Genomic DNA, 27,531 nt, shown 5'->3' with positions numbered 1-27,531 from the left:
CGTGATCATGTGCGTGTTCATCCATCACTTTTCGATGGGTTGAAACGAAAACTTTTGTTTAGTGACTGAATGTAGGTCATCCTTTTGAAGGGCTGTGAAAGTCTCATTTTGAGTGACTCACGCATACGCACGCGCAGAGCGTCAGACCATCAGGGGATGCGATGGGGGCGGAAACTGAACCTTCTATTGGTTAGTTTTTCTGTCAATCAATACGATCCGGTGTGCGATTGGTCCGCCAAGCTTAAAGGCCCACACAAGTGTTAGTGCACTTTTGCGTTCAAGTTGAAGTCGAAAAGTGAAGCGAGCGAGCGTCGCGAGCGGCTAGCTGGGCTCAGGCTTCGCTGCAAGCAAACTGGACGTCAGCGACGAGATGAAGGCCAGAAAATATTAATAGAGGTAAAGTGGACGTTATGAGGAACTACTTTGATGATGCTTCCTTGTTGCGCATGTCGAGTGTTGCTCCTCGTCACTCGTTTCATTGCCGTTGCGACCCACTAGCTAAGATAACCGCAACTTTTTTTTTCTCCCCGAATGTTTCCATGGTTTCTGTCAATGAAAAACTTTTCTAAATAGTCATTTTAATATGCCCGAGTCACTGCCATATAGATAACCGTAACCAGAGCCGAACTTCACAGAACTCCCCATTGTTCCCAGTTAGCAAAACAGCTGCAACTTTTTGGCTAGCTCCCATGTTACCTTCTGTTAGATTACACATGTAGATCCCTCTAAAAAATGTCTTGTATGAATAGTTCCATTTGTTTTCGGCATAGCACCGAAGCAGATTTGAGTAGAGTTCCTTGTGGATTGGTAAAAATAATGATTTATTTTTGTTACGACTTATTTTAATTATTTTTTACACAGGTCAAAGAAAAAATGTGCAATGGTGCAAGGATTTTTTGAACTGAGGTGTACAGAAACTTTGCTATAGTTAGAACACCAGCATTTATCCTTTGTATGAGTTGCTGTGGCATTTTGCCAGCGGGCAAAATGTTAAAAAAATAGGAATTTGTGCAGCCAAGTTTGGCTTCTTGCCCATAAATAAGATATGATCATTTTAGTACAATTTTTCGACCTTCCTTTAGCTTGACAAAGTTGAAAAATATACGTACTTGGGATTGAGTTTCTGTGTGTGCGTCTCCCAAAATAAAACCTAAATACCTGTATATGTATTTAGGATTGAATGAGTAGCAACGTTTTGTCTCGCATTCCCCCGATGAGAACAGACTGCGGGATAAAAATAGGAAGTCATTTCTTTTCATTTTCACCATGGGTTGTGCTGTATTGGCAAAAGCGAATTGTGCATCCAAGAATGACTTGTCGACACGGAGAGAATCTATAAATGATCCGTTTAGTATGTGTCATGAGCGTGTGCACGGTGGGGGTGGCGTAATTGGATGACAACAAGTAGAAGAAATACGGAAGCTGTTGCAACAAGCAACGGCATGTCTTCTGCTCCATGATAATTATGTGCCTTCCATAACTTTGCTCTTTGTCAGAGCATGTGTGGCATTTCACTCTGTCACTAAGCATACAATTTAAATGCTTTCGCATTATATCTTGCAGACTGAGCTGCTCTCGATGCAGCCGGTCAGTTTTTGAGGCCTGCAAGGCCTCCTTCACATGCAAAACAAAAAAAAAGCGTTTTATCCTCAAATTAAAGCCGAGATGGAGTTCATTGTTGCAACCACGCCTGTGCTGTAAGGCCAGGCGTTTTTTTTATCCTGCAGCTGCGTGCTTTCTTCCCCAAAAAGAAAGATTACACACATGAGAATGAATGACTTTGGGCGTTTTATTTGCAGGGCAAAAAAGGAAAAGAAAAAAAAAAGACATAATAAAAGAGTGGACAGTTGGTGGAACGTGAGAGTCGTGAGAGAGAATCGGGGACCATTGTTGGCTCCGCGCATGCCTGCATAATTAAAATTCACGTTAATGGGCGCCCTGGCGTAAACAACACACATGCGCCATTGTTTGCCGCCACGGCTTATTGGTTTGCTTTTGACTCGCATTGTTTTTGGATTGGAAGTGCGTCTTCGCTTGCACTTCTGCGTGAAGCGCCCCGAGGCGTTTTGAGAGACTTCCTCTTTCGCCGAGGAAATGCGCTCGACCGCAGAGAGAAGACGAGTCACAATAACGCACCGGGAGATAAAGTACAATGACGGACTAACAGGTTTTGAGTCTCGAGCTACAGATAGAGCAATGCTTTTTTTTTTCAGGAGGGATGACTATTATGAATACACGAGGAGGCCAATAACTGATATTTGGGGTTAGGGTTTCAATTAATCATAGTGAATTTGAGAAATGATGATTGTGAAATTTTAACAAATAAAAAGTTAACCACCCTCAATGCTAAGGTAAAAACATTCATGACTCAAATGTAACTTTAAATAAAACTTTCCATTGTTGTTTTCATTCGTCAACTTAAATCTATCACTGATGAATATTTTTCAAGTATCATTTTCAGCATCTTAAATCATCAGTTAGGTACAAGCTTCAATTTCACAGGCGTCAGTAGATGGCGATGTTGGGATCAGCACAGGTTTTAAGTGGAAGATGTGGATTAGGGGTCATTCTTGGCTTTCCGCGTCTGTTTTGAGACCGAGAAATGCCAACGCATGAGTAGTCTACCAAATTTTGGCAGCTGACTCTTCACCTGAGCAGCTCTTTTTCCAAAATGTGTGTCGGTGGAATGCATTTTCACTCATGGAGACAGCACTTCATACTACATTGTGTATGTGACGCAGAATTGATTGATGGCATTTCGATTTTGTCCTCGTGACATTTGGACAATCCAATGTGATGCGCCGGCGCTGCGCTACGCTAGCTATAACTCGCTGCGTGTCGTGTGTGTCAGCGAGCGAGCGAGCGGCGAGGATGTCGGCAGAGGTGGACGTGCTGCTGCAGGAGGCCAAGGAGAGCATCGAGGCGGCGCAGAACTTTCGCGGCGAGCTGCAGCAGAGGCTGGCGGGACTCAACCAGGCCCGGAAACAGGTCGGTCAGCTCCTTGTATCTTGGTATCGTTACGTCGTCGGTATCAGTCCTCTGAAACTCAGATTTTGCCTTTGAAAGCTAGCGCCTTCTTAAAACTCAGATTTGAAAATCAAACTTAAACCTCCATGTGAAACCCTGCTTTTTTTTTTGAAACCCTATTCTAGGTTTGAACCAGTGTGAAAGCAGAACTTTAAGCTCTCATCCTGTATTCAAATCCTAACCTTGCCTTCAGATCCTAAATTAACCCCTCCTTCTTTTTTTTTTTAAAATTTTTAATGCTTAAGATTGTCCTGAAAAGTTGACTGTGTCCCAGGGGAATGTTTTTTTTTTTTTTTTTTTCTTTCCCTCTGCTCTCCCCTGGCGGCGGGATCCTTTCCTTCCTGTTAGGGTCTTGAGAGATGGGTAAACAATGTGTCCACTTCCTGTCCGCGTCCCTCGGGGCCCACAGACATTTCTCGCTGTCGACGCCAACTTTTTTTGGTTTTGTTTTTTTGTGTTGTTTTATTGTTGTTTATTTTGATGGGACACGCGATGACACACGCATGGCCAAAATGGCCGCCGGGACATAATCACTTGACGTGAACGGATGGCGACATATCTTGCTCTCCTGCAGCTCAGGTGTGGAGGCGTGGTTTGGTTTATGAATGATATTTTAGTTCATAATGTCATTTTGGATGATTTTATGTAAAAAAAAATGCATGCAAAATGTAAAAATATTCCTAAAATGCTGTTAAATTGATCCAACCGACACAATTGTACACAATAAAATGGATTTAAAAAAAATACATAAAATTTGAAAACAGCAAGTTTTTGGAAAATTTAGGTAAACGAAACAAAAAACAATAATTTACTTAAAATTGCCATCTGAAGAACCCGACAAATGAATTAAAATGGTTGAAATATTTGAAGTCACACGTAAACCAGGTTGAATATACTGTAAATGCTCAACAACTTTTTAAACTGACCTTCAACAACTTGGCGTGAGCCAAGGAGTCCAAAAACATTTTGCCGGCGTCTGTTTTGCTTTTTCTTGCGGCCAACATCAAACGTGGCGGCCTCGTCTCACGCGCTCGCATCTTTGTTGATATTTTTGGCGCCGGCCATCTGTCGTCCACGTGGCGCCCCTCGTCACCAGGAAGCGGCGGCGGCGGCCTCTGCTCCTCTCGCCCATTGTGCGGGACCCGCGCGAGTCCCGCCTTGGCCGCCCACTTCCTGCCGTCTCGCCGTCACTTTCCCTGCTGCGTGCAAACACATGTTTTTTTCTATCGTCGTGGGGACATCCAATCCAGAAGTACTCAAAAAGCAAGTTTTGATCCTCCAAAAGCAGTCAGAACTTGCGTGGGGTGCAAGGGGTCCCCACCGTGCTGTAAAAATCAAGAGCTCAGACATACACACACACATGGGGGGTTTTGTTGTGTAATGGGGACATCTCATTGACACTTCCGCGAAAGGCAAGTCCCGACACTCAAAAAGAAGTCTGAGCTTGTGGGATTCACCAAAAGTGTCCCCACAAAGACAGTAAAACCTATATTTGGTCCCCACCATGCAGCAAAAACTAAGAGCACACACACATACACGGCGCGTCCTCGCATGTACGCTGCAAAGCCGACGGGCGCGAGCGTCACTCGTTTTGTCTGCAGCTTTAACACGTCGTGAGCGCCACGATTGATGGATGCGGGCGGGTCGCTCGGAAACCAGCAAGGAAAAATGCGGTCGGTGCTGAAATCTCAAGCGGTGCAAAATAGCGCCACCGGCACCCTAAAAGATCGGCGTAACGATACGCGTTTCGTAGTCACGGGATGTACCATACGATAAGAAAGTGACATTGTTGAACTCCGGTCGGGCAGGTGCGCGGAAGCTCCGGGCAGGCCCGCGAGGCCCTCCGCAGGCACTTTGCGGAAGCGCAGGCGGCCGCCACCCGCCTGCTCTCCGAGCGTCTGAGCGCGCTCCTCGCCGAGGTGGACGCCATCGAGGCCGACAGCGTCCGGCCTCTGGACGACTGCCAGAGCCTGGTGGAGTACGGCCTGGCCCAGGCCGACGACCTCCTCGGGGAAGGTACGGAAAACCAAAAGAAAAAAACCCCGTCCGTCCGAGCGCCTGGTTGAACGGCGACGTGGTCCCCGCAGGGGAAGCGGCTCTGCGCTGCGGTCTCGGCGAGAAAGAGGACAAGCTGGGAAGCTTCACCAAGAAGGCCATGCGCATCCAGTTGGACAGGTACGCAACCATCGGCCGCCGTACCTTTCGCGCGGACGTTGGCGAGAGGCCCCCTCCAAATGCCTCCGACGCCACCTCCCAAGTTGTTTACTTGGCCGTTCCGCTTCACCCCCCTCCCCTTTCCGCGTCGCCACCTTTCACGCAGGGCAGAGGGGCAACTAGCTACCAAAAACGACCTGTGGAAGCAGGGCGGCGCCTGTGCGAAAGGGACTTTCGGAAAGTCGGCTTGACGGGCCCCCGTTTCACACGGAGCGAAAGGGCAACAGGCTGGCTCAACTCTGACAAGTGGGATGGTGGCTGTGCCAAAAGACAATATTGGAAAGTCAGGAGCTTGGTGCCAAATGTAACAGCTGAGCCTCACTTGAACTTGTGAATTCCCAACGTAGCACAATTACCCCTTGTGAATTTTTGTCTTCCAGCCAAGTACCCCCTAACCAGCACAAAGTATTTTTGCTCGTGGGAAAAAAAAATGGTGGTGGTTTGCTTGCTGTGTTTTATTCAGCAGCTCCAAAAGATTGATGGCGTGACATCAGTTTTTTTTTTCTAGAAAACTTTGCTGGAAAATTGTAATTTAAGGCAATATGCATCGGTGAAAACCGAAGATAAGTTATTTTACCAAAGAATCACAAAACCTCAATTTAGCGATCAATTGCTTCGTGTTCCAATTCATTTGCTCTAAATCTGAAAAGAAAAACATATTTTATTTGCTCTTCGTTTGAAAAGAATGTACTGTTCTGTCATGGCATTTAAACACATGAAATGAGATGAAAGCTTCAAATGTTTCGAAAAGGAGTTGGTACGATTGAGTGCCAATGAATTTGCTCTCAATTTGAAAAGCACGCCACGCTTTTAGGCCTTGACGTGTTGTCCAAAGTAAACGTGATTGCAGAGGGCGCGTTTACCTTGCAGCCTGCCGGAGGTCCCGGCCCTGGCGGACGTCCCGTGCGTGTCGGCCCAGTTGGACGACTCCCTGCTGGTTCTGCTGCGTGAGCGCGTGCGGCGCCACGGCTCGGTGGCGTCGCACCCGCCCGTCCTCATCGAGGAGCTGCAGGAGCGACCCGGGAGCATCCTGGTGCGCTGGTGTAAGGTGGACGAGGACTTTGCCGCCGCCGACTACCGCCTGCAGTACCGGCGCTCGGGCGGCGGGGGGGGCCAGTACGAGGACGCCTACGTGGGCGGCGACACGGACTTCCTGGCGCTGGGCCTGGACCCCAACACGGACTACGTGTTCAGGGTGTGCGCCCGCGGCGAGGGCCGTACCGAGTGGAGCCCCTGGAGCGTGGCCCAGACCGGGTACACCACCATGGAGCCGCACGGTACGCCCGCGCGCCTCCGCTACTCTAAACCGCATTCTCATGAATCGATTCAATTTTTGAGTCTATTTTTGAGTTTGTGTGTTTATTTGGCTGTGTGCGCGTGTGTAAGTTGTTGGCTATGATTGTGTGTTTTGCATAAGTTTGTGTACTGTGTATGTTTTGCCTTTGTATGCGTGTTAATTTCACTTGTGCTCGGGCTCTCTTTTTGTCAGTTTTTTTTTTTTATTGACACGTGCGTTTTGCGCGCAGAGTGGCGGGCGGGCACGGAGGGTTACACGGTGAGCAGCCGACGCAACGTGGCTTTGAGGAACGACTCCGTGCCGTCCGCCTGCCCCGTGCTCTTCTCCAAGGCGCCCACGTACTTCTGCGGCCTCACGCTCACCTTCAAGTATGTGCACGTGCAGGCGAAGAAAAATGGCCGTGTTCAAAAAAAAGAAAAAGGCAAACGCCCCGTTTCTAAGAATTGGCGTCACTCGTAGGATTTCGGCCACGGGTCAACCGGACCGCCGGGACAGTCTGGGCGTGTGCGTGGACGGAGAAAACGGCCGCCGCTCGCTCCAGAGAGATCAAGCCGTCTGCATCTCCACTAACGGTAACAAATTCCGATTTTATACCCTCTCTATATAGGTATAGAAATAAACATATCAGCGTGCGGCGTAACGCTAAGTGCGCCGGCGTCGTGGCTCAGGCGCCGTGTACGTGAACGGCAAGGAGATGACCAATCAGCTGCCGCCGCTCACGCTGGGCTCGGCGGTCACCTTGGACATGGAGGCGGTGGACGACAACAAGAAGGAGCGGGCGGGCCTCAGGCTGCGCGTCACCGTCGGCTCGGGCAGCCGCGAGGTGGTTTTCGATTGGCTGCTGGACTCCGCCGCCGACGGCCTCTTCTTCGGCTGCGCCTTTGCGCACGCCGGCTGGAAGGTGCTGGTCTTTTGAATTCGAGGACTCTCGGATCTTCTGCCTCTCTGGACTTTTGCTGGGGACCGGCTACTTCCTGCAGTGCAAAACTGCCTAAAATGCTTCCCTTAGGAACTTTTTTTGTCCCAGGCGCAGCTGTCCCAAAAGGTTCCTGACCAACTTTCACCTTCTTTTTGTCGGTGTCCGAACACAAACCTTCCATGGACGTGGAAGTGTGAAAAGCCATTTTCTAGTTGCTCGTTTACAATCATGTCCCTCAAAATGCTCTTCATCATGACTTTTTTTTTTTTTTTTTTTAGCTCATTCAATCCCAAAGACATATTTTGACGTGTTTTACAGTTTAAATGCAAGGTACTTTATTCATGTATTCATACAGGAAATATTTTAAGACCCTCCTTTAACTTAACTTAAAATATATATTTTAGTACCTGGGATTAAACGTTTGGACTCTATAAGACGTTTAAATACATGTTTGGGTTTGAATGAATTAAAGGATTTGTGTGACTCAGGAAAAATTGAAATCCTGACTTTTTTCTGCCATCTAAGACACTGTGAAACTTTTTTTTTTCTTGTCGCACATGAGAAGGCGAGGTCATCTCGTGTGACATCATAGTGCGTGAGCTGTCAATCAGTGCCTAAGTCAAATGGAGACCGTCCTTCAGTTTCCTTATTTTTAAATCATTTATTTGTTTTCGTGAGGCTTCAGCGGCGGCCGCTTTCAGGTACAAAAGTTTTGTGGTTTTAACTGTCTGAAAAAATAGATTATTATTAATAATAATTGAGTTGACTAATGGAAATGGAGGAAATGTTACCAAAAGGAGCTCTTAGTATTTGCTGATGTTTAACACATGCTAATCACCTCTTGTTTTGTTCACCTGGTGAAGGATAAGGTGGACGTCACTGTGGAGACACGTCATTTTTTGTGTGCTTTTTTTATTAATGCTGAAGATCTGAATCTTTAAATAATAAAACTTATCAAACAACAGATTGTATACTTTTGATCCCGATAATAAAATCGCTCCTAAACCCATTAATTGTAGCAGTTGACAATATGCAGTTCACTTTGTTGCCCTGAGATGGTGCTGGTGTGTTAGCGATGAGTTTAGAGACACCGTTTTAGGACGTTTAGTCTGTACGTTTTTATTTTACATTTTCAGTGATCCATGCATCATTTACAAGTCCACAGAGGCATTTTTTTATTATTCTGAGCAAGTGAGTTTACTTAAATTTAGTTTGGGGTCATGAGAAGTGCTTCCTGTGTGACGTCATTGCTAAAGTGCTAACGACGTGCTAACAACGCTAACGACATAAGATAGCCCGAAGTGGTATGTTACAAATATGTTCTTTTGTGAATACGTACAATGTTAGCTATAGCTAATGTCAAGTTTATGTTTGTTAGCGCTACGGTGTAAATTGTTGGTGGGAATTGCAGGACTTGAATGAAAGATGAAAAGTGGAAGACCACTTGTTGTAAACATGGCAAAATTGTCTCGTTTGTGGAAAAGCCTGCAAATTAAAAAAAAAATATGCATGACATGCTTCAAATACCGTCGATATCACGGGTTGCGATAACGTATTACATTACAGTCATGTTAGTGTAAGGACCGGTGTCTGAAATGATATGCCAGCAATGTCGCCTTTCGGAGCTTGAATTTTCTCTCGTCCCAGGACAATATTTTTTCCGGCGGTGCGTTTCGTAAACTGAATGTTTCGTAAGAAGAGGCGTTAGTAAGTAGAGATACCGCCGTATAATAATCTCAAGAGGCATTGCTGCTTTTGTAGTTTTCATATTCAAGTCACTCAAAAGTTGTATTCAGCATAGTTGCTTGTATCGCTTTCTTGCAAAATGTATTGAGAAAGACAAAGTGTAAAAATGTGCTTTTTTTTATTAGGAAATAATAAGTTGCTGCTGGTACATTTCTGGTGTGCAAATAGCATCCTGCTGATGTGGTGTGAAAAATGCCTTAGCACCCGTGCTGTGGAAGAATGCAACATTAAGGCACTTCTGGCTGGCTTCTAATTGATTTTTTGACTTTTTCTGGTAAGTTGCCACTTGCGGAAAATAAGGCTGTTCTGGTGTCTCTGCTCATCCAGAATTGTTTGAGTGCCAAAAGTTGCAAACTCAAAATGTTCATTTTGACTAAATTGACCAAAGTCCTCAAGTCTCCAAATCATAAAGAGGAAAACGGTGTTTCCATGATCCACAAATCCAAACACAAAGTTCTTTTGGCGTTGTGCTTATTGGTCAGTTCAAAGTTTGGCTCCGACCCTCCCGCCACCCGCCGGCGTCGTCGGATTCCGACGGCTCCCGGTCCGTCTCCAGCTGAAACTCCGGCGCCGACTCCCATTGGTCCTCGTCCTGGTTGTCCGGGCGCGTTTCCCCCTGGGCGGCGGCCCGCAGTCGGGCCATGGCCCGGTCGATGGTTCTGGTGGTGACCAGGTTGAAGTCGTGCATGCTGACCAGGTGCAGCAGGAAGTTGCGGCGCAGGTTTTGGCGCAGGAGGTGTTCGGCGTGCAGCTCGGTGAAGAGCAAGCACGCCTCGTTCATCTGGTGGTCGGCGATGAAGCTGCGCCCCGAAAGAAAAAAAAGAACGCCGTAAGCCTGCTCGGAAGGGACGGCCGTCGCGAGGACAAACCCGTGTTTCATGACGTGAAGGTTCCACAGCTTCATGATCTCCTTCTCGCCCTCGTTGACGTCGGTGAAGTCTTCGATTTGCTGCCGGGCCGGGCGCGAAAGGTGAATGCTCGATTTTTCCGGATGAGCGCCGGGGCAGGTTCTAGTACCTTGACCGTCTTCTCCTTGAGCCAGTCGGGGTCCCTCTCGTCCTCGCTGTCCACGTCCATCTCCTCCGGCGCCCTGGGCACGCAGCTGTCGCTGCGGAAGTACAGCCGGTTGTGGCCGCTGGCGCACCAGCGCAGACGCTCGCGCTCGCCGTCCTCGCGCTCCAAGAACTCCGACAGGCTCGGCTTGCTGCGCTTGGGCCTGCGCCGAACCGGGGCCGAGTTGTAAGTCCTTACTTTCAAAGTAGGAATGTTCCATACCGCTATTTCTTTCGCTGATACCGCTACTTAACCTTGATACCAATCGATACCAACCTTGAGTCCAATTGGAAATCGGGGTCAAATGCAAGTATTTACTTTCAAAATAGAAACGTTCGATACCATTTTTTGTTCAGACTGATACCAGTCCGAGTGCACGTCCCTCGAGTGGTCGCCTGTACCGAGTAGCGGTCCCACAAGTCCAATCGGAAATGGGGGCGTGTCGCAAGTCTTTACTTTCCGACTGAAGTGTTGGATATCGATTTTTCGGACCGTTACCAGGGTGGAATGTTCAGTACCACTACTTGTTCAGGCTGATCCCAGTGCACGATCCCAAGTAGCGATACCACAAGTCCTATTGGACATCTGGAAGGCGAGGCGTTTGAAGGGTTGAGCGTTTACCTGCAGACCAGGACGCGGGTGGCGGGCGCCCTCTTGACGGGCCCGTCGCGGGCGAAGGCGAAGCCCGGCTGGCCGTGGGCGTCGCGCGGGTTCCCGGCGCAGGAGCCGTCGTAGGCGCGGTTGACCGACACCTGGATCTTGGCGCCCTTGGGGTGAGGCTGCGGCAGGGCGGCGGGCGGTCAGGCGAGCGGGCGAGGAGCGGGCGGGCGGGCGGGCGGTCGGGCGGGCGGTCGGGCGTCCACCCACCAGGTAGTTGAAGAGGAAGCGGGCGTGCGAGAGCTTGAGGTGCTGCAGCAGGCTGTAGAGCTTGCCGCAGTTGAGCGTGCACCACGGACAGTGGAGGTCGTCCCGCGCCTCCGTCTGCTGACGCCTGTTGTTGTTGTACTGGAACTGCGGCGAAACAAGCAGACATACGCAGTGTCAATCCCGAGGCACGGGGGCACCATTCGGCCCGCCGTATCATTTTATGCGGTCCGCCAAATGCTAATTCGGACTTCAAGTATCAAAATGTGCAAATGCGTGATCATACTACGGCCGCAGCAATAATGCCCCCCCCCCCCCCCCAAAAAAAAATGAAGGCCAAAAGTATAGGCGCGTTCTCAAACTTTTTATAGTCGGGGACCCCTTTTACAAAGAACATTTTCCCGAGGACTCCCATTTTGAATATTAATAGAAACAAAAGAATATATATCGTCATCATATTTAGTGATTTATTTAAATGAACCAATTTTCTTTGATGATGACAGAGGGTCTATTTGACACATTTCAAAAAATATATGAAAATTGTCGAAGTTTCTGTTCAAGCTAGTGACCTCTGCTGGCAGAAACAAGAATGCAAAGGATCAGATCCATGAATCCAAAGGAGAGATTCATGTGAAGACGTTAAGTGTCTCACGAGAGAAAAAACGTCTTTTTGACAGCGATCTCATAGTTTACCTGGTAGAAGATGCGTAGTCTGGGTGGAGGATCTGCCGGGACGTGGTCTCTGGTTCTGGTGTGGACTTTGTCCGAGTTGAGCGTTTCCTTCAAAGCTGCGTGCAAACGAGCGTGCGCGGTCAGTTAAGTGGTTTTTTTTTTTTTTTTTTGGTGAAACGTCTCGGGGGTTCCGACCGTGGGCGGCGTTGGCGACGTTCCTCAAGGGCTTGGCGGCGGCGGCGCTCTGGCGATTGGCGTCGGAGTTGCGCGTGGCCAGAGGTTTGGCCGGGGGCGCCGGCGAAGCCTCGCACGCGGCGGCGCTGCTCCAACGCAGGGTGAAGTGAAGAGTGGGGCCCTCGCAGAAGGCTTCCAATGGAGGCATGTGCTACACACATGCAACAAAATCTCACACACATGTACACACACACACTAGGCGTGGGCCCACACTAAATTCTAACTGTGTGATGACCATGAGAAAAAAAAAACTTTATATTATATATCACCTGTAACTCTTAAAATGAGACAGAAAACAATTGTGTTTGGCTTGCATGAGCATACATTTGTGTTTGCCATTTAGAGAGCCATCTTGTAAGATCAAAACAGGACACAGGGTGCGCTAAGCATCATGACTTGATTGTGATTGGTAAAGCGTCATCCAATCATCTACCAGAAGTGGACGACGTCGTCAAAATGATTTTGCTGAGTCAACTCTACAAGCACTTGTGATACCGGATTACCTCGCTAGTCCTACAGTTGAAGCGCACCGCATTACCACAAATGTCCACTGTGAGGCGCACAACTTTCCCCCACAAAAGTCTACTAAAAAAAAGATATATTTTCATTTGTTTTGGTTGTTGAGTCAACTCCGCAAGCAGCCAATCATATTCCGCCTTGACCTTGACTTTTCAACACCGCGGTTATCAGCCCATTTCGAACAAACACACGCACGTATATAGTCGGTTACCTTTGAGTCCAGTATTGTCTCCCAAGTTGCCGTCTTGTTGTTTAGGGGACACTGCTGCGTCACTTGTTGCATCGCCACTTGGTAGTCGCCGTCTAGCAGCTGCAGACGTCTGCAAACGCACGATTAACATTTCTTATAGTTTGAATGATTTTTTTTTTTTTTTTTTACATCAACAAGTTTGTTTGGCGTGACCTGTTTTTATCAAAGATGGCCATCTGCGCCACCAGCAGCCTTTCTCCTTCCGTCCTGAAGGGGGAGCGCCGCCTCCTCTTGCCCATGGCTTCTTCCGACAACTCTGGGTAGGCAAAATCATTTTTTGACTCAGTGTTTATCTTTCTGGAATGAAGATATATTTTCAATTCCAAGCATAAAGCTGATTTTAGCGGTAAATCCAATTCATGTATTTGTGACAAAGGGGAAAATAAGTGTGAAAGGACCTGCGTGGCGGTGCGCCTCCCCATTCGCAAGTCCGTTGGGGGGCGGCCCGTGATCATATCCGGACCGGGACACTCGGAAAAGAAGCGAGTAGGACTTGACCAGCTGCGAGCTGCCGGCTTCAAACTCGCCGCTGGGGATGAGCAGGGACGGAAAGCCGGCGGCGCAAGTCCAGTCCGGGTTCAGGGCCACCTGCTTCTTCCCGGCTGCCACCCGCTTGACCGGACAGCTCACGTCCTGGGCCGGGAAGGGTCGGCGCGCTCATGTCAACCGAGCGCACGCACGCGTCACCGATCGCTTGAGCGCATCATCTGCCCTCACCTTCCTCTTCTTGTGACATACTTTGAGCAGAAAGACCTCCAGCGACACGGAATTCCGCTCGTTCTCGCAATCCTGAGACGGTTGACCTGACGATGACAAAAAGCAACCGATGAGCGGGCGGGAAGCGGAGCAAACGGGCCGGCGCCGACCTACCTGATTTGTGGAAGAAGCCCGTGAAAGTCAGCTGCAGATTGGACGCTGAGCTGGTGAGAAAACCACATGGAGTCGGGCAAATTTGCGTTCACACGGGGAGAGAATATTCAGCGTTGCATATAAACACAGCTAGCTGGACGCTAACACCTACTGGACAATGCCATAGATGCACAAAAACATCAAACTATGCACATATTCTTTATCCTCCAAATCAATTTTTGTGAAACTAATGTGATTAAGTCTAGCCGGCTGCTTTTTACTGCCCCCGGTGGCCAAGTTGTGCACACCAGAAGCAGCAGCAATGACTAAGATGTTATACAGAAATTGTTTGATTCTTTAGTTTCTATGTAATTATGCTACAGTTTGTTTGTAATAATGCTAACAAAGTAAAATATTTAGAATTTTTTCATGATCGATGATCAAATTACGGAATGCAAAAATTTCAGTAAAATTGTTCTTAACTCATATTAAAATAAATCAGTTACTTTTTTAATCACATTTTTTATTTGAGAAAAAAATACATTGTATTAACTTTTGCAGAAAAACTCAGGAATCGACAGCAATTTAATAAAACGCCCGATTAAAAAACTTCTTTATCTCGCAGGGAAAAATATATAACCTTCCTGGACCCGGATCGGATTAAAAGCGGATGCGTGGGTCTCGGTGAGGGTCTCTTCTTACCTCTGTGTCTCTTGATCTCCTTGCGTCTTGTCCACGCGGAAGAGCAGGTTATCCACCTTGGAGATTTTCCTGGGCAAACAACACAAACACGTTAGCAAGCTCTTTGCTAATGTCCACAATGTTGCCACGCGAGAATCTGCAAAAGTCAGGAGTGGGAATTCTCCAGTTTTTTTTTTAAGTTTGATGCCAATATTAGGCACCCCTAAAAATGACGGTCACGCGCTCAGCTTCTGAGAAAATTGAAGACTTTTAGGTGCACCTAATAGTGCATAAAATACAGTATATTTGAGGTCGATCCCCACTGCAGCAAAAAGTATTTTGGTGTGGTTACCTCTTGCCGTTCTTCCTGGAGTTCCTGTGCGACATGTAGGTTAGAGTCCGGTGCAGGAATATGGGCTAAAATTACAAAACAAAAAGAGGATACTCTTAACCTCATCAACAACTTTTGAAAATTAACCTAAAAAAAAAAGTGTGCAAAACACTCACTGCCATCAAGTTCCTGGCGCGGAGGAATCTGTAGATTTGGGTCGGTTCTGCAGCCACACCCCCCAAAAATACAACATTCATATTCCAGTCATCAACACTTTCTGGTCGTTTATTTTTTTTTTAAATGAATAAAACTAAATGCATTTATATTTGGCTGAAATATGATGCCGTACTTCAGACAGGTTTTAACAGTGAAACTTGTTAATTACTTTGTAATATTGCTGGGCAAGAAATTCAATTAATTTGATTCATTCAAGGTTTTGAAAATCAAAGATTTGAAAAGGAGTCCAATTAGAAGATAAAAAAAAAAGCGTTTGCTTGCTTAGAGTAACTTTCCACACTTTCAAAATCCTTTTACGCATAGGAGATCACCGGGAATAGTAAAGAAAGGCAGACAAGATGTTACTACGCATATTTCATATACTTTATGTATGAACGTATGTATTTCGCGGAAGTCACTTATCGCGGGGGTTTTCCGGTCGCGTTAACCGCGAAAAATGACAGAACACTGTCGTTCAAAGCAGTGATTAGAGAGCGAAGTTTGATTATTGCCTCCTGCAGTGATGTAATTACATCTTAAAGCAAAACATGACGGCGCGTTTGAGGAATTCAAGCAATTGTGAGGTTCGGAAACTTACTCTCGAAGGCCTGCAGGAACAACTCGTGGTCGGCTTGGACAAGCTGCATGTTGGGCTTTTTGGGATCTGACGTGGACTGGTACAGTCCGTTTGCTCTCGCCCCGCCGGAGCCGCCAGAAGTCACAGTGTGGCCCCCGTGCCTGTGCGGAGCCATCCGCCGAGATCAGGAGAGCTTTTTCGGCTTGCCTTGTCAGGGAAAAAAAAAACAAAAAAACTTGCCTCGGTTTTCTTTGTCAAGAAAAGACAGAAAAAAACGAGCGGCGTCTCATTAAAAAAAACGACAAAGGAGGTGCGGGCGATTGCACGCAGCTGGAGGTGGCTTTTAATTAAAAAAAAAAAAAATACATCTCCAAGCGAGGCTGCAGTGAGATGTTTAGGCGCTTCGGAGATACTGTCGGAGACAAGAGCAACCCGACGGGAGCGCTCGGCAGCTAACTGGCTAACTTCCTTAGCCTGACTTGATCACTAGCACGAAGCTACAATCCAGCCTCGTCAAAGTAAAAATCATAAACGACAATGCATTAAAAAATACACATTTAATGCACATTAACTGTAGTCGCAAATTTCAAATAGACCCCAGCAAATTACAATTGAGCGCCTTTCGCCAACTTGAGGCACCGCCTTTACCGTTAAACCATCTGATATCCGGTTATTTATTTTCAAAACAAAATAAAGGACTTGCTATCAACAGGCTTCACTGAGTGATTTTATGCTAAACGGCATTTTTTGTCACTTAATTAAAAACATGATGATTAAATTATTTCGAGAAATCTATTTACTATTACGAGACTGTGCGGTCATGTGGGCAACCCATTAGAGGTATTTTGGGAACCGGTCAAACATTTCCGGTTTTTGGGCACTAATGACAAAACCTTAACCACCGTTGACAAGTCGCCTTCACTTTTGGTACGCATTGAAAGATCCCGCCTTCCGAGTGTGCAAGCCAATCACCGCGCTTGTTTGTGAAACGCGGCAGTTTGATTGGCGGAGACTTGTCCTTTCGCTGGAGCGAAATATTTTTTTCTTGTGTTCAAATACGCTTTTTTGGCGTATTTTAATATTTCCATGTTGTTTTTTTAAGTGGTATAAGAAAGAAAAACTGATCAGATTTGATCATTATCCGCGTTTTCACTTTACAAATGAAAAACACCATTTTTGATGAGCTTTTATTATTTGAAGATTCCCTTTCAGTGGCCATTCATGTTAGTGGTTTGTAAGAACATGAAACACAATCTCAATCTACAGAGAAATTAACGGTTAAACAACAGAACTGAAAAATTAGGTAACAGGTTACAGCTTGACTAACTTGTTGGTCAACTGCATTCTCAAACCTTGATAAAATCTTCATACCTCAACACCGTTTTCTTATCTCGCCTGGAAGATAAGACAGGTCGACATCATAGCAGCCAGAAAAAAAATCAATCAGTGCACTTTCCGTCTCGGTCTTGACTTGTACGTCGTAAGTTAGATCATCGCAAGTATTCGGTCACAAAAGCGAAAATCGGCAACGCACTAACACCCCCCCCCCAACTTTGGTCCGTTCTGTTGCATTTTTTTATCGTTGCGGGTGGGCGGCACGCACGCCATCTTCCTCATTGACTTTAGTGCTTCCTCCACAGGATGTACGTCATGAGCAGCACGAGGCCGGCCGACAGGCCCGCGATGACAAACTGGTGTATGGAGAGCACGTTCTCCAGCGTGTGGATTCTCTCCTCCATGGCGCTGGTGTGGAAGTAGTCATAAATGCCCGCCGTGATGCTCCACAGCGCCCACACGACGTCCAACACCAGCGGCATCGGCGGACAGGCTCGGCGGTTACGCTGCTCCTCTGCAAAAGACGGTTTGCCCATTTCAAAACTAATGACGCCAGAAAAAAAAAAAAAATGAAAATCCAACCCCCGGTCACTACAAATAAGATATATATAAAATGGTCTGAGTTTACTTAATAAGGTATCCTGTTTAAAGTTAATTAAAAAAAACATCTATATCTTTAACAATGTTAGCACCACCCAGTGCAATAATGTGGAATTACACTTCACACGGCAAAAATAGAGCATGTTCCCCAAGATTACCTCCCTTTGGCATAACATCGCTCTATTTGAAAGACTTCTTTGGATAGAAGTATTAACTCATTATTGCTTTCCTTCTGGTGTGCACAGCTTGGCCACCTGGGAACAGTATGATAGACATATGGATATATGAAGTAGTCATGGGAAAAACTGCAGCTTTATGACACGCTTGATGCTTTTTCCCTCTTAGTTTAAAGGTAAATGCCAGTGCCATGGAAATTAATTCCACTGCAACTTTAAATCAAGACGCTTCATAAAGCTTCATTTGTCCAGAGCTCATATGAAGCAGTTCAGTCATCAGGACCACGGATATTAGTCATTCTTTGCGGAGGATAACAAATACACCTGTTGTGTTTTAATATAATTACGTGTTGCGCTTCCATTTGTTTTTGCATATTTTTATCCTTGAATGCAAAATAACATTGTAAAAACCAATGCTATTTAGTTAGATTCAGTGGTGTTTAACATTGTTTGCTAGCATCAAAGACAGCTTTGCTGAGTTCTGTGTGAAAAGCACAGGTGGATAAACGCTCGCAAATACAATGAAGTGCGGCAATTTTGCAGAAACGGATGCTTTGATAGCTTATGTCAATTGTATTCAATGGGTTTAACGATTGACACTGTATTTTATTTGATCGAGAAGTCAGCGCCTCGCCTTCCAACATGTCGAAAAGCTAACGAGCTAGCCAAAAACAAGCTAGTAGCAAAAAAAACAAACAAGTAATATTACTCACCGCATCCGCCGTCTTTAATCCTGATTTTCCAGAGAGTGTAACGCAGCCTCCCCACCGGCCGACGGGATGAGTAGGCAGCGTTCAAGGCATCACAACCGGTCCGGAGAAGGGGACACTTTTCTCGAGGCGGACATCGCCTCGCTTCCCGGTCCGGTCCAGAGCCGCCCCTACGTCTACGTCACTCCACTTCCGGAGATGTCATATGACGTCACTTTTCTTCCTCCAATGGCTACACACTAGCTTGGGAGCTAGCCGACGTGCTAACTACGATCGAAGCTTTCAAGAGCTGTCACTCACAGACGCCTAAAAAGCTCAAAATATCATACGGTGAGACTTTGGACAAGTCGTTTTCAGATTTATAGTCTCTATTGTCTCGTGTTTGATTCCAGGTACGGGTAGTTGATGGCTTATTGGCTTGGGAAAACGATTATAACGGAACAACGTCATGACTTGTTCCAAGTTAAAAAACGCATTACGAGCCCTGCTTGCACTACCAGGCGCGGTGGCCAAGTGGTAAGGCGTCGGTCTCGTAAACCGAAGATCGCGGGTTCGAACCCCGTCCGTGCCTTGGAAATCGAGGACATTCAAACATATTTTTCGTAAAAATACGTCGTCATGTTATGCTGACGCAAAGCTTAAAAACCAAAGAAAACTTTGCGGTTAACAGGTGACAGCACGTTCATGTAACGTCCGCTTTTGCAAGATGAGCTTGAGCAAACGTCAGGAGCATTAGGACCCTGAGTCAAAGTTCAAATCAAGACAAAATGGCGGACGAAAACATTGTCCAGTACACACACACTTGCGGGCTTAAGTTTTCCAACAATGTTGTCGTAGAAATCGCTCACAAGTTTAAATGAATAAAGACAAAGTCTAAAATAAATAAAAACACATCTCTCAATAGCTGTTTAATGAAAATGTCATTGGGCTATGTGAGTCATTCCAAACCAGGGTTGATGAACTCGAGAGACACTAGGACCCAGAGCGGAAGGATGTGCACGACGTGACCCTGCCAAGATGGCTGATCAAAACAAGGACGATGCCGAGCCAAAGTTTTACAACGAAGTATTGAGGTGCCCTTTCTTTTTGCTGTAACATTTAATGAATTCTGGTGGTGTTTTGACATGAACCAGTCACTTATACGTTATTTTATGATAGTTTATTTTTGTTTTGTTTCTTAAATTCCGCGGATTACACGTGGGTGGCAATTGATTTGGTCATGCTAGCTAAACGTGTAGGATACATAATGCGTAAAACAACTTGCATAGACATATATTTCCAATAATGTAGTGAATGGTTCGATGCGTTTCGTTTCGTAAACGTTTAGTTTCGATTCCACAGCAACGTTAGTTTGCTTCGACACGGGAAACTAGAGCCTCTTTGCCCCCCTCTACTGATTGTTTTGGTCATATACAATAAAAAAAGTAGGATGGGTGAACAATTGTAGTTCATAGCTGATCAGACCTGATTCTTGTATTTCTTACACTAACATGGCTATGAATAGATGAGCTATTCCATGACTATGTTTACATCTATCAGACAGCACAGCAAGTATCGCATTTTTTTCCCCAACATTTTCAATCCTATTTGTTAGTCCCTTTGAGCTTTTTTCTGCTCGAACCCGGAGCCACAAGATCCCGGCACGCGGTCAAAAGGACTTCTATCCAGATGATTCTGAGGAGCAGCGTGCGCGCCTGGAACAAAGCCTGAGCGAACATTGGAGCCTGCTGTCGGAGGAGCGAGTGGAGAGACTGTGAGTGGCCACATGATCACGCTTACATCACGTGTGACTTGTCTTTTGATTTTTCTTTTCTCTTGCAGAGGTAATTTGGTGAAAGGCGTGTGGCTTCCCGATGAGCGGATTGTGGAGCTTCAGTCTCCAGCAGTGAGTGTCGTAGCTTGGTCTCCTCCACGCGAAACGGGCTTTCATCTCACCTTTCATCTTTTTGCCCCGTGTGTTGCAGGGCAAGTTCTGGCAGACGATGGGGTTTTCCGCCAACGGCAAGCAGTATCTCCTCCCCGAAGAGGCGCTCTACCTGATGGAGTGTGTAAGTAGCGGCTAAAGCCCGGCGCGTCCCTTTGTGACTTTATAGCTTCCTTTGGCGTTGTGCACCAGGGCAACGTGCAAGTGTTCTACCAGGACCTCCCACTCTCCATCCAGGACGGCTTTGAATGGTTTCTGTCTTCCAGTACCGTGAGCCTGCAGCAGTATCAGGTGCAAGCAAAACTGTTATCAGACGTTCCAACAAAAATGTAAACGCACAAACGAACCACTATGAAATAATAATACAACAATAATTCATCCCCATAAGCGCTTAAAGACCTCCAAATATGCTGAAAACCACGATATATTTTTTTAAATAATAGAGGTTTGCCCTCCCCCAAAAAATCATAAGGAATTATATTTTTCATATATGAGCAGGATAAGGGGACTTTGGTGTTGTTAGACTTGAATTAGACACAGTGAAGAACAGCAACACAATTTAAGTGTGTGCGTTGATATTTGTATGTACACAATTGCCTTGAGGTACAATTTTGATTTGTTCTATGCGAAAGCTGTAAATAAAAAAAAAGTGTCTCCAAATCCTTATTCCCAATTTATATGAATACAAACAACATTAATTGATATACAATTTCAATTTATTCCATGACCATGCTTGTAATTCTAAATATACGTATCAAACTGTTTGTGATCTTTCACCAAGGTATACGGGCATCTGAAAAGGCTCGGCTACGTGGTGCAAAGGTTCGATGCCAGGTAACGGGCACTGGGTGGCGGGCCAATCGGCCGGCGGAAAACGGGTCATCAGTGACACCTTCTGTTGCTCTTAGCTCGGAAGCGTCGACTTACGCCAGGCGGCTCAACTTGCCGCAGTCGCGAGGCGGGAGCACCCTGAAGAGGAAGCGCAGCGACAGCCCCGTCGCAACTTGCAGGTCTCGCACATTTCAACAACTATTGGGCTGGGATGGGATGATATTTTTTTACAGTTGTCCGTTTAGGCAGAACCTCCTTTAGCCCAATATATACAATTGCTTCAACGTCTGGACTCTATGAAGACATACAATTATGACTTTGGAATTTAATGAGGTATTTATTTTTTGGTTTTAATCCAGCCACAGCGAAGCACACAAAGCAGAAGATCACGCACTTCGGGAATCTCAGCCGGCATCCTCAGCGAGCAACTCGGGGGCCCGAAGTCCCTCGGCGGATTCAAGCAGGGGTCGACCCTGGTGGATAACGGATCGTCTTGTCAGCCAGGGGTCCGGCGGTCATACCCGTGGCGGCGGCTCGCGCTGGGAGGCTTCCATCGTGTTCCCCGACGTGGCCTCCGCGCGCGGACACTCCAGCCGCTTGGCCTGTCCGGAACCATCTCTGTTGCCCGACGCTCTGGCGGTGGGGGAGTGCGACGTCAGCCTGTGGACGACCAGGATCAACCGGCGGGAGGTGAAGATGACCGGCAAGGACAGAGAAAGGGAGGCGTGGAACCGCGCAAGGAACCGGGACGTCAACAGAGACAAAGAGGTGACTCGGAAGTCCATTCCGCAATCCCGGCGCCGGCAATGAATGGTCCGTGCGCCGATGCCAAGGTGCGGCGCTGCCGAAACTGGGCCGAGTATCATCAGCTTCTGGCGAGCCGGCGAGGGAGACGAAGCCGACGACCGGAACACTTGTGGGAGAGGGAAGTGGCTCCTTTGCACGACCGCGCTCAGCCCATCCCAACAGGTGGGACGTCTCGCGTACAAGCAGCTTTTTTTAAAAGGCAGATGCCGATATACGTGGAAACATCAAATATTGGCCTCTATTTCTTCTATTCCTCTTATGAAATGCATTGAGCAGCTTCAGTTATTTTACTTGAGTTTTTTTTTCAGCTTTACGTAGCAAGCTAGTTGGACCTAATGTCACTTTATTTTTTGTTTCCAGCTGAACTGCTGGAAAAAATCAGTGTAGTCAAGTCCTCACATTTGCTGGAGGGAGCGTCCAGGTATGTCCCGTGAAAGCAAAATGGACGTTGCGTGTCTCCCTATTAGACGGGATGCGCGCTCTTTCAGCCTGGAGGCCTCGTCGCAGTGGAGGATTTGTTTCGACGTTTACCAAGCCGACGCGGTGGCCAACTTCAAGAAGAGCAACCCGGGGAAACCCTTTGCCCGCATGTGCGTGTGCAGGTGAGTTCACGTCAATGCCCAGCTTGTTTGTCTTTTGGCATCAATGCGTCCATTGTGTCCTCCTTTGTCCAATCGGACAACACGCGCTGCTTTTGCTGTCGTGTGGCAGATGGACGAAAATGGCGGGGCGGGGCGGGGCAAACATCTTGTCCATTATGCGCTAAGCCAAACACAAGTCCGCTTTTTATCTTCTAACTCTTGTATCCAATTTCTTAAATTTGCTTGAGTGTGCACTGCTGTATTCCAGTCTAATTAAATAAAAAGAGTCTCGCAATTATAATCAAATGCAGAAAAATCAGTAAAAAAAAAATTGAAGTTACATGGTTAATGGTAAACAAAAAGAAAATAAACAGTATTACATAATATCCAAAAATGAGAACGTCATTAAACGTATAATATGGCAAACGAAAGATAGTAATTAATCTATGACAAACGGTAGATGAAGACTAAAACATGAAAGAAGGTTAAAAGTTTAAGAAAATAATGTAAATTATTAGACAAGAAATACTATTGTTAAAAAATATCAGATAGAAAAATACCAAATACAAAAATACTAATGATATTTGTAAAATAAACACATATTAGATATTGAAAATAAAATAAAGCATTTGGCATTCATTTTCTTTTTGAAAATAAAATAAAGCATTTGGCATTCATTTTCTTTTTCCGCTACATGTCCCAATTTAGTCCAAAGCCAGGAAATTCAAAAATTCACATTTTCATATCGCTCATACTTGTGTTTGAGCGGTACCGGTACTGGGTTCCAGCTTCCGCGGGCCCGTCCCGGACTTGGCAGCCATCAAGCAGCTGAGCTTCCAGAGTGGCGACGTCCAGGTCATCTTTGCCGTGGTGGACGCCGGGGACATCTCCTTTTATACCTTCAAGGACTTCCAGCTGCCCACTGACGTGTACCCCTAACGCCCCCACCTCACGTTCACATTGGAAGAACCTTCACATGGCAATTTGAAACCAAATTGGTGACATTTCCATGGCTTTTTGTGGGTCCATTCCTGATGGACATGTTTACTAAAATGTTGCTTTAATCTGGTAATGTAGATAAGATTAACATTCAAAAGATGTGGAGATTAGAATGTATTACACACAATAAAAGTAACACTAAAATATAAATCTCAGCTTTTGCAAGTTAAATACAACTGAAATGTGACGTTCTCACATTCGTGTGTGTAAATATTTTGGGCAGCTGTTGCGCTGTTGACTCAAGACGTCACGGCGCCGTGTTGATCGTCTCATTGTCGCGCCCCCCCACATCCTTTTTATAAAGCCGCCGCATTGGTGGCTGAGGCAAACAAGCATGTCCGTCTGGACCGCTACCTTGGTTCTGTTGAGCCTGGCCGGTGAGTTGATGCGCTTTGCTTTCTGCAAGATGACTCGCAATTGGGGTGATTTTTTTGTGTGTGTGTGTGTGCGCGCATGTGTATTCGTAGCCACGTGCGGCCGGGCTTCCAACTGCTCGTACTCGACCCTGCTCAGTTACCTGCAGCTGAGCCCCTCCAGCGACTTTCTGGCCAACTTCAGGCCCGTCAAGGACTGGAAGCAGGTCACTATGGTGCAACTGGACATGCTTATCTTTGGCATCCTGCAAGTGGTAAGTTTAGACATGTGCTTTGCCCTGACAGCCAAGCCAATACTACTGTATTGGGACTTAACATCTCAAAAAAAGTATTGATATGAAAAATAGAAACATAACACATCAAACATCAATTTAAAGTTAATTCACTTTTGTTTTCTCTTCAAAACTACACTATAGCAAAATTGAATGAATACTAATGCTTGTAATATGTTGCCTCATTTTCAAGAAATGTGATATACGATGTATACCATTTATGTAATTCCTGTACATCAGACTTCCTGGTTTTGTCCGAACATATATATTTATATAAATACATCTGCTTTGCGCGCATAGGACGAGAAGCTTCAAACGTTCACGAGTCACGTGTGGATACAAACGGTGAGAATTTGCCGCGTCGGAGCGCATGGAGTCACCAGCGGATATTTATACGAGTCTTTGTTGTCGTCAGGTGTGGAAAAACGATTTCCTCAGATGGAAGCCGGGAGATTTCTGCAACATCACCCACGTCTCCGTTCCCAGCTCCAAGCTGTGGACGCCTGACGTCGCCATCCAAGAAGAGTGAGTTCCTATTCTTCAATTCTGATTGTTGATGACGTTGGAGCAGGTGACACCCGGGTTTTTTTTTTTTCCAATTGAGTTCAACACAATACGTACGTTATTATGATTATTGCTATGATGTCATCCGCGGGCACTATTATGCGCTATTTATTCAACTGCGGCTTTTTCTGTGTTTACATTAGACAACGTGTCATCAAAGAGCACAAAAGGAACGTTTGCAATGCCCTTCACGCGGGTGTTTGCACAGTTAATGGACGCGCAACACAATAAAGTGACATCTGACACCGAATAAAGTTTGCCTTGAAGCTCGGGATCATCACGTGCAGCTTTGCTTTAGCATTTTGAGCAGTATTAACATAATAATTATAAAATAATAAAAACATGTTCAAAAGCTACAAAGCAATTTAGTGGCAAGTTGCTTCATCTTCCAATTCACTTGCTCTTAATTTGAAAATAAAAAGGCCCTTTCCCTGTCACGGCATTAAATTTGATGTCGTCAAAAATGTTAAAGGAATGTTGGCGTGTGTTGACAGCGCCTCCGACAGCGGGAGCATCCAGAAGAGTTTGTACGTGAGGGTGTACGCCAACGGCATGCTGCAGATGACCGCCCGCCAAAGGCTGACCTCCACGTGCACCCTGAACCTTTACAATTTCCCTTTCGACCGACAAGACTGCTCCATTACCTTCAGCGCCATGAACACCGAAGGTAAGATCGGACGGCGCTCGGTCATGAAAGAAAGGCGCTCCGTCGGTGTTGCCCCCATCCAGACGACGCCATCCAATTGGGGACCATCAGCGGCGACGAATTCATCACCAACATCTCGGAGCAATCCATGGTGACTCGAGGCGAGTGGAGCCTGCAGCGCGTGGAAGTCTTGACAAACGTGACCAACAAGCGCAGAATCAGCGAGCTGGTGTACCAGGTGAGCTCTGAAACACGTCCGCTCACTTGGGGATTTACCCCAGCTCTTGATCACCATCTGGACTGCTAACTATACGGTTTTGAAGTCATCCTTCTCCATTGTCATTATTGTCAGTGCAGTCCTCAAAATGTCCACATTTACAAAAATGTACACAGATATACTATCATAACTGAATTCCGAGTGCACACGCCGTTCATTTCAATACAAAATGTTAATTGAGTACATACATTAGCTAGCAAGTCCACAGTCACAAAAACAAACTCATTTTGGGCATATTATCATAAATGACAACATTCTTCCAAAAACACTTGTGGGCCAAATTTCACAGAGACAGAACGATGTGCGTGTCACTGACACTGACTGCTCTCAATTAAAGCCAAAATGTAATATCAACAGCGGCCAGAGGAGGCGCTAAAAACAAAGATCAAGCCAAACAAAGCACAAATGGATGAACTGTTAAAGGATAAACCAAATCAGTTCCAAAACATAATTTCGGGTGCGGCCCGTGCGGCCCGGTACCGGGCGGTTGGGCACCTCCGCCCGAGAGAACCAACGGCGACGGTCTGCGCGCAGGTGAGGATCGAGCGCAAGCCGATGCTGTACGTGATCAACTTCATCATCCCGCTCTTCTACCTGCTGGTGCTGGACGTGGCGTCCTTCTTCATCGGCGAAGCCCGCGGCGAAAAGTTGAGCTTCAAGATCACCGTCCTGCTGTCCATCTCCGTCCTGCTGCTCATCCTCAAAGACATGCTGCCCTCCACCGAGGACAGCCTGCCCATCATCGGTGGGTCGGCCGACCCCGTCCGGGCCCTCGGCGCCGGCGCTCACGCCGCCTTCCCGCTTTTTAGCCAACTTCTGCGTGGGCGTCTTCGCCCTGGTGGGCCTCAGCGTGCTGGAGGCCATGCTGGTCAGCTTCATCATTGACCTGGACGACAAGTTTGACGGGAAGCCGGTAAAGGTGTCGGCCAGGGACGCTCGCTTGGACAAACCGGAGAAGAAAGGTGGGTGGCGGCCGCCTGGCACTCGTATGAATCTTTCACGTCCAGGCACGGGCCGATACCCGTCCGGGTTGACCGTTTACCATGGTCTTCTATGAAAGCATTTATTTGACAAAGTGTTCTATTAAAGGATTGTTAGCCTACCGGATTTTCTGTCGATTTCTAACCTTGTAGATTCCGTCAAGGGCAAGGCGGAAGGTTTGCCCGTGCCAGTCGGGCCTCCGCCCGAGCGAGAACAGCTGAAGCTTTTCCTGGAGGAGGTTCGCACGGCTCAGCAGGAAGCGGCAAACGTCGCCAACGCGCCGCGCCGCAAACGCTTCCGACGGGTCGCCGAAATCATCGACGTCGTCTTTTTCGTTTTCTACTTTTGCACCGTGGCGATTTTCCTGACGGTGATGTATAACGTGTGGATTCCGCCAGACTTTTTTGATTAACCTCTCCCAAATTAAAAAACAAAGTCATCGTTTTGAAAACAGCCATTTTGTTCCACAAATCATTTTGAACAATTTTCTGCTTCCCTGCTTTTTTGTGTGTAATTATAAGATGCCGATTATGCTTGCAACAATGTCAGGATTACACATGACAATTAAACTTTCGTTTCAATGTATCGTGTATTCGGGTGTTCCGATTCATTTGACTTTGTTTTTAAATGTATCCTATTAAGTTCTTATTGCGTTTGTTCTCCATAAGGACTGGTCACCAGCCAGACAAAGGGTGCACTGCACTGCTAGCCTCCGCTGTGCAGCCCGGTATTTAGTTTTTTTTATGGTTCCCCTCACCGTGCAACGTCCACGTGTCACATGATGTACTTGTGGCACGATCTGTCAGTTGACGCCGTGCTACTCGTTTTGAGAAGCTGAGTAGCTGAGACAAAGGAAACCTGTATAATCTGATTTAATATTTTGCATATCTTTAAATTATTCCTCGATAAATACGACCTTTGTGTTATGCGTTTGATTAAGTGACAAGCTCACAATTTTAATTCAATTTGGACAATCTGCGCTGCGAACCACAAAACAAGCATCCC

The 27,531-nt window shown here is 46.5% G+C and overlaps 4 protein-coding genes, 1 long non-coding RNA gene and 1 other non-coding gene across 9 annotated transcripts; 4 read left to right on the top strand and 2 right to left on the bottom strand.

The window, feature by feature from the left end:
- Window positions 1-227: 227 nt before the first annotated feature.
- Window positions 228-8,421, top strand: crlf3 (cytokine receptor-like factor 3). The gene is made up of 8 exons (XM_088436165.1): window positions 228-396; window positions 2,852-2,988; window positions 4,836-5,043; window positions 5,115-5,202; window positions 6,112-6,518; window positions 6,768-6,906; window positions 6,998-7,110; window positions 7,207-8,421. Exons 2-8 carry the CDS (start codon window positions 2,872-2,874, stop codon window positions 7,452-7,454), a joined length of 1,320 nt encoding a protein of 439 aa, XP_088292291.1. The 5' UTR covers window positions 228-396; window positions 2,852-2,871; the 3' UTR covers window positions 7,455-8,421.
- Window positions 8,422-9,304: 883 nt separating this feature from the next.
- On the bottom strand, window positions 9,305-16,521 carry LOC148411142 (polycomb protein suz12-B-like). 2 transcript variants are annotated; one of them, XM_088436161.1, is made up of 16 exons: window positions 15,471-16,521; window positions 14,833-14,879; window positions 14,678-14,742; window positions 14,347-14,415; window positions 13,666-13,715; window positions 13,513-13,598; window positions 13,194-13,428; window positions 12,949-13,051; window positions 12,757-12,865; window positions 11,988-12,177; window positions 11,814-11,908; window positions 11,124-11,267; window positions 10,878-11,035; window positions 10,221-10,311; window positions 10,073-10,152; window positions 9,305-10,003 (listed from the first exon to the last, which is right to left on the bottom strand). In XM_088436161.1, the coding sequence occupies exons 1-16, from the start codon at window positions 15,622-15,624 to the stop codon at window positions 9,682-9,684; spliced, it is 1,998 nt and encodes a 665-aa protein (XP_088292287.1). In that variant the 5' UTR covers window positions 15,625-16,521; the 3' UTR covers window positions 9,305-9,681. The 2 variants fall into 2 exon arrangements, with proteins under 2 accessions (XP_088292287.1, XP_088292286.1); XM_088436160.1 differs by having other exon boundaries at window positions 10,221-10,419; window positions 15,471-16,517.
- A 101-nt stretch (window positions 16,522-16,622) lies between these two features.
- On the bottom strand, window positions 16,623-18,951 carry LOC148411140 (uncharacterized). The gene is made up of 2 exons (XR_015868096.1): window positions 18,274-18,951; window positions 16,623-17,298 (listed from the first exon to the last, which is right to left on the bottom strand). It is a non-coding gene; the product is annotated as an uncharacterized LOC148411140 (long non-coding RNA).
- Window positions 18,358-23,567, top strand: tsen54 (TSEN54 tRNA splicing endonuclease subunit). Of its 3 annotated transcripts, none has more exons than XM_088436164.1 (13): window positions 18,358-18,786; window positions 19,222-19,343; window positions 19,865-20,023; window positions 20,092-20,155; window positions 20,235-20,318; window positions 20,387-20,485; window positions 20,976-21,028; window positions 21,103-21,204; window positions 21,385-21,793; window positions 21,859-21,994; window positions 22,193-22,253; window positions 22,321-22,434; window positions 23,202-23,567. In XM_088436164.1, the coding sequence occupies exons 2-13, from the start codon at window positions 19,288-19,290 to the stop codon at window positions 23,350-23,352; spliced, it is 1,488 nt and encodes a 495-aa protein (XP_088292290.1). In that variant the 5' UTR covers window positions 18,358-18,786; window positions 19,222-19,287; the 3' UTR covers window positions 23,353-23,567. The 3 variants fall into 3 exon arrangements, with proteins under 3 accessions (XP_088292290.1, XP_088292289.1, XP_088292288.1); XM_088436163.1 differs by having other exon boundaries at window positions 18,359-18,600; XM_088436162.1 differs by having other exon boundaries at window positions 18,359-18,600; window positions 19,208-19,343.
- trnat-cgu (transfer RNA threonine (anticodon CGU)) lies at window positions 18,770-18,841 on the top strand. Its single transcript has one exon. It is a non-coding gene; the product is annotated as a tRNA-Thr (tRNA).
- Window positions 23,568-23,639: 72 nt separating the features above from the next.
- Window positions 23,640-27,118, top strand: LOC148411138 (5-hydroxytryptamine receptor 3A). Its single transcript, XM_088436166.1, has 9 exons — window positions 23,640-23,789; window positions 23,880-24,040; window positions 24,359-24,403; window positions 24,474-24,583; window positions 25,117-25,289; window positions 25,352-25,506; window positions 26,080-26,290; window positions 26,355-26,507; window positions 26,679-27,118. The coding sequence occupies exons 1-9, from the start codon at window positions 23,747-23,749 to the stop codon at window positions 26,936-26,938; spliced, it is 1,311 nt and encodes a 436-aa protein (XP_088292292.1). The 5' UTR covers window positions 23,640-23,746; the 3' UTR covers window positions 26,939-27,118.
- The last annotated feature ends 413 nt before the right edge of the window (window positions 27,119-27,531 follow it).

The sequence above is a fragment of the Hippichthys cyanospilos genome, chromosome 16 (genome assembly GCF_059441005.1).
Source record: "Hippichthys cyanospilos isolate Australia breed blue-spotted pipefish chromosome 16, RoL_Hcya_1.0, whole genome shotgun sequence".
NCBI lineage: Eukaryota > Metazoa > Chordata > Actinopteri > Syngnathiformes > Syngnathidae > Hippichthys > Hippichthys cyanospilos.
Note: the sequence above shows the minus strand (reverse complement) of the source record. Positions and strands in the feature narration are given on the sequence as shown.

What these genes read in the sequence shown, in the direction of transcription:
- crlf3 (XM_088436165.1), top strand. Translation starts at nt 2,872, where the DNA reads ATGTCGGCAGAGGTGGACGTGCTGCTGCAGGAGGCCAAGGAGAGCATC. An exon ending in CACCACCATGGAGCCGCACG is followed by an intron (nt 6,519 to 6,767) that starts GTACGCCCGCGC and finishes TTTTGCGCGCAG; the next exon opens with AGTGGCGGGCGGGCACGGAG. An exon ending in CGTCTGCATCTCCACTAACG is followed by an intron (nt 7,111 to 7,206) that starts GTAACAAATTCC and finishes GTCGTGGCTCAG; the next exon opens with GCGCCGTGTACGTGAACGGC.
- LOC148411142 (XM_088436160.1), bottom strand. Translation starts at nt 15,624, where the DNA reads ATGGCTCCGCACAGGCACGGGGGCCACACTGTGACTTCTGGCGGCTCC. An exon ending in TCCAGGAAGAACGGCAAGAG is followed by an intron (nt 14,416 to 14,677) that starts GTAACCACACCA and finishes TTGTTTGCCCAG; the next exon opens with GAAAATCTCCAAGGTGGATA. An exon ending in TATGTCACAAGAAGAGGAAG is followed by an intron (nt 13,429 to 13,512) that starts GTGAGGGCAGAT and finishes TTCCCGGCCCAG; the next exon opens with GACGTGAGCTGTCCGGTCAA.
- tsen54 (XM_088436164.1), top strand. Translation starts at nt 19,288, where the DNA reads ATGGCTGATCAAAACAAGGACGATGCCGAGCCAAAGTTTTACAACGAA. An exon ending in GTGCAAAGGTTCGATGCCAG is followed by an intron (nt 21,029 to 21,102) that starts GTAACGGGCACT and finishes TGTTGCTCTTAG; the next exon opens with CTCGGAAGCGTCGACTTACG. An exon ending in AGCCCCGTCGCAACTTGCAG is followed by an intron (nt 21,205 to 21,384) that starts GTCTCGCACATT and finishes GTTTTAATCCAG; the next exon opens with CCACAGCGAAGCACACAAAG.
- LOC148411138 (XM_088436166.1), top strand. Translation starts at nt 23,747, where the DNA reads ATGTCCGTCTGGACCGCTACCTTGGTTCTGTTGAGCCTGGCCG. An exon ending in TCAGCGAGCTGGTGTACCAG is followed by an intron (nt 25,507 to 26,079) that starts GTGAGCTCTGAA and finishes GTCTGCGCGCAG; the next exon opens with GTGAGGATCGAGCGCAAGCC. An exon ending in GGACAAACCGGAGAAGAAAG is followed by an intron (nt 26,508 to 26,678) that starts GTGGGTGGCGGC and finishes CTAACCTTGTAG; the next exon opens with ATTCCGTCAAGGGCAAGGCG.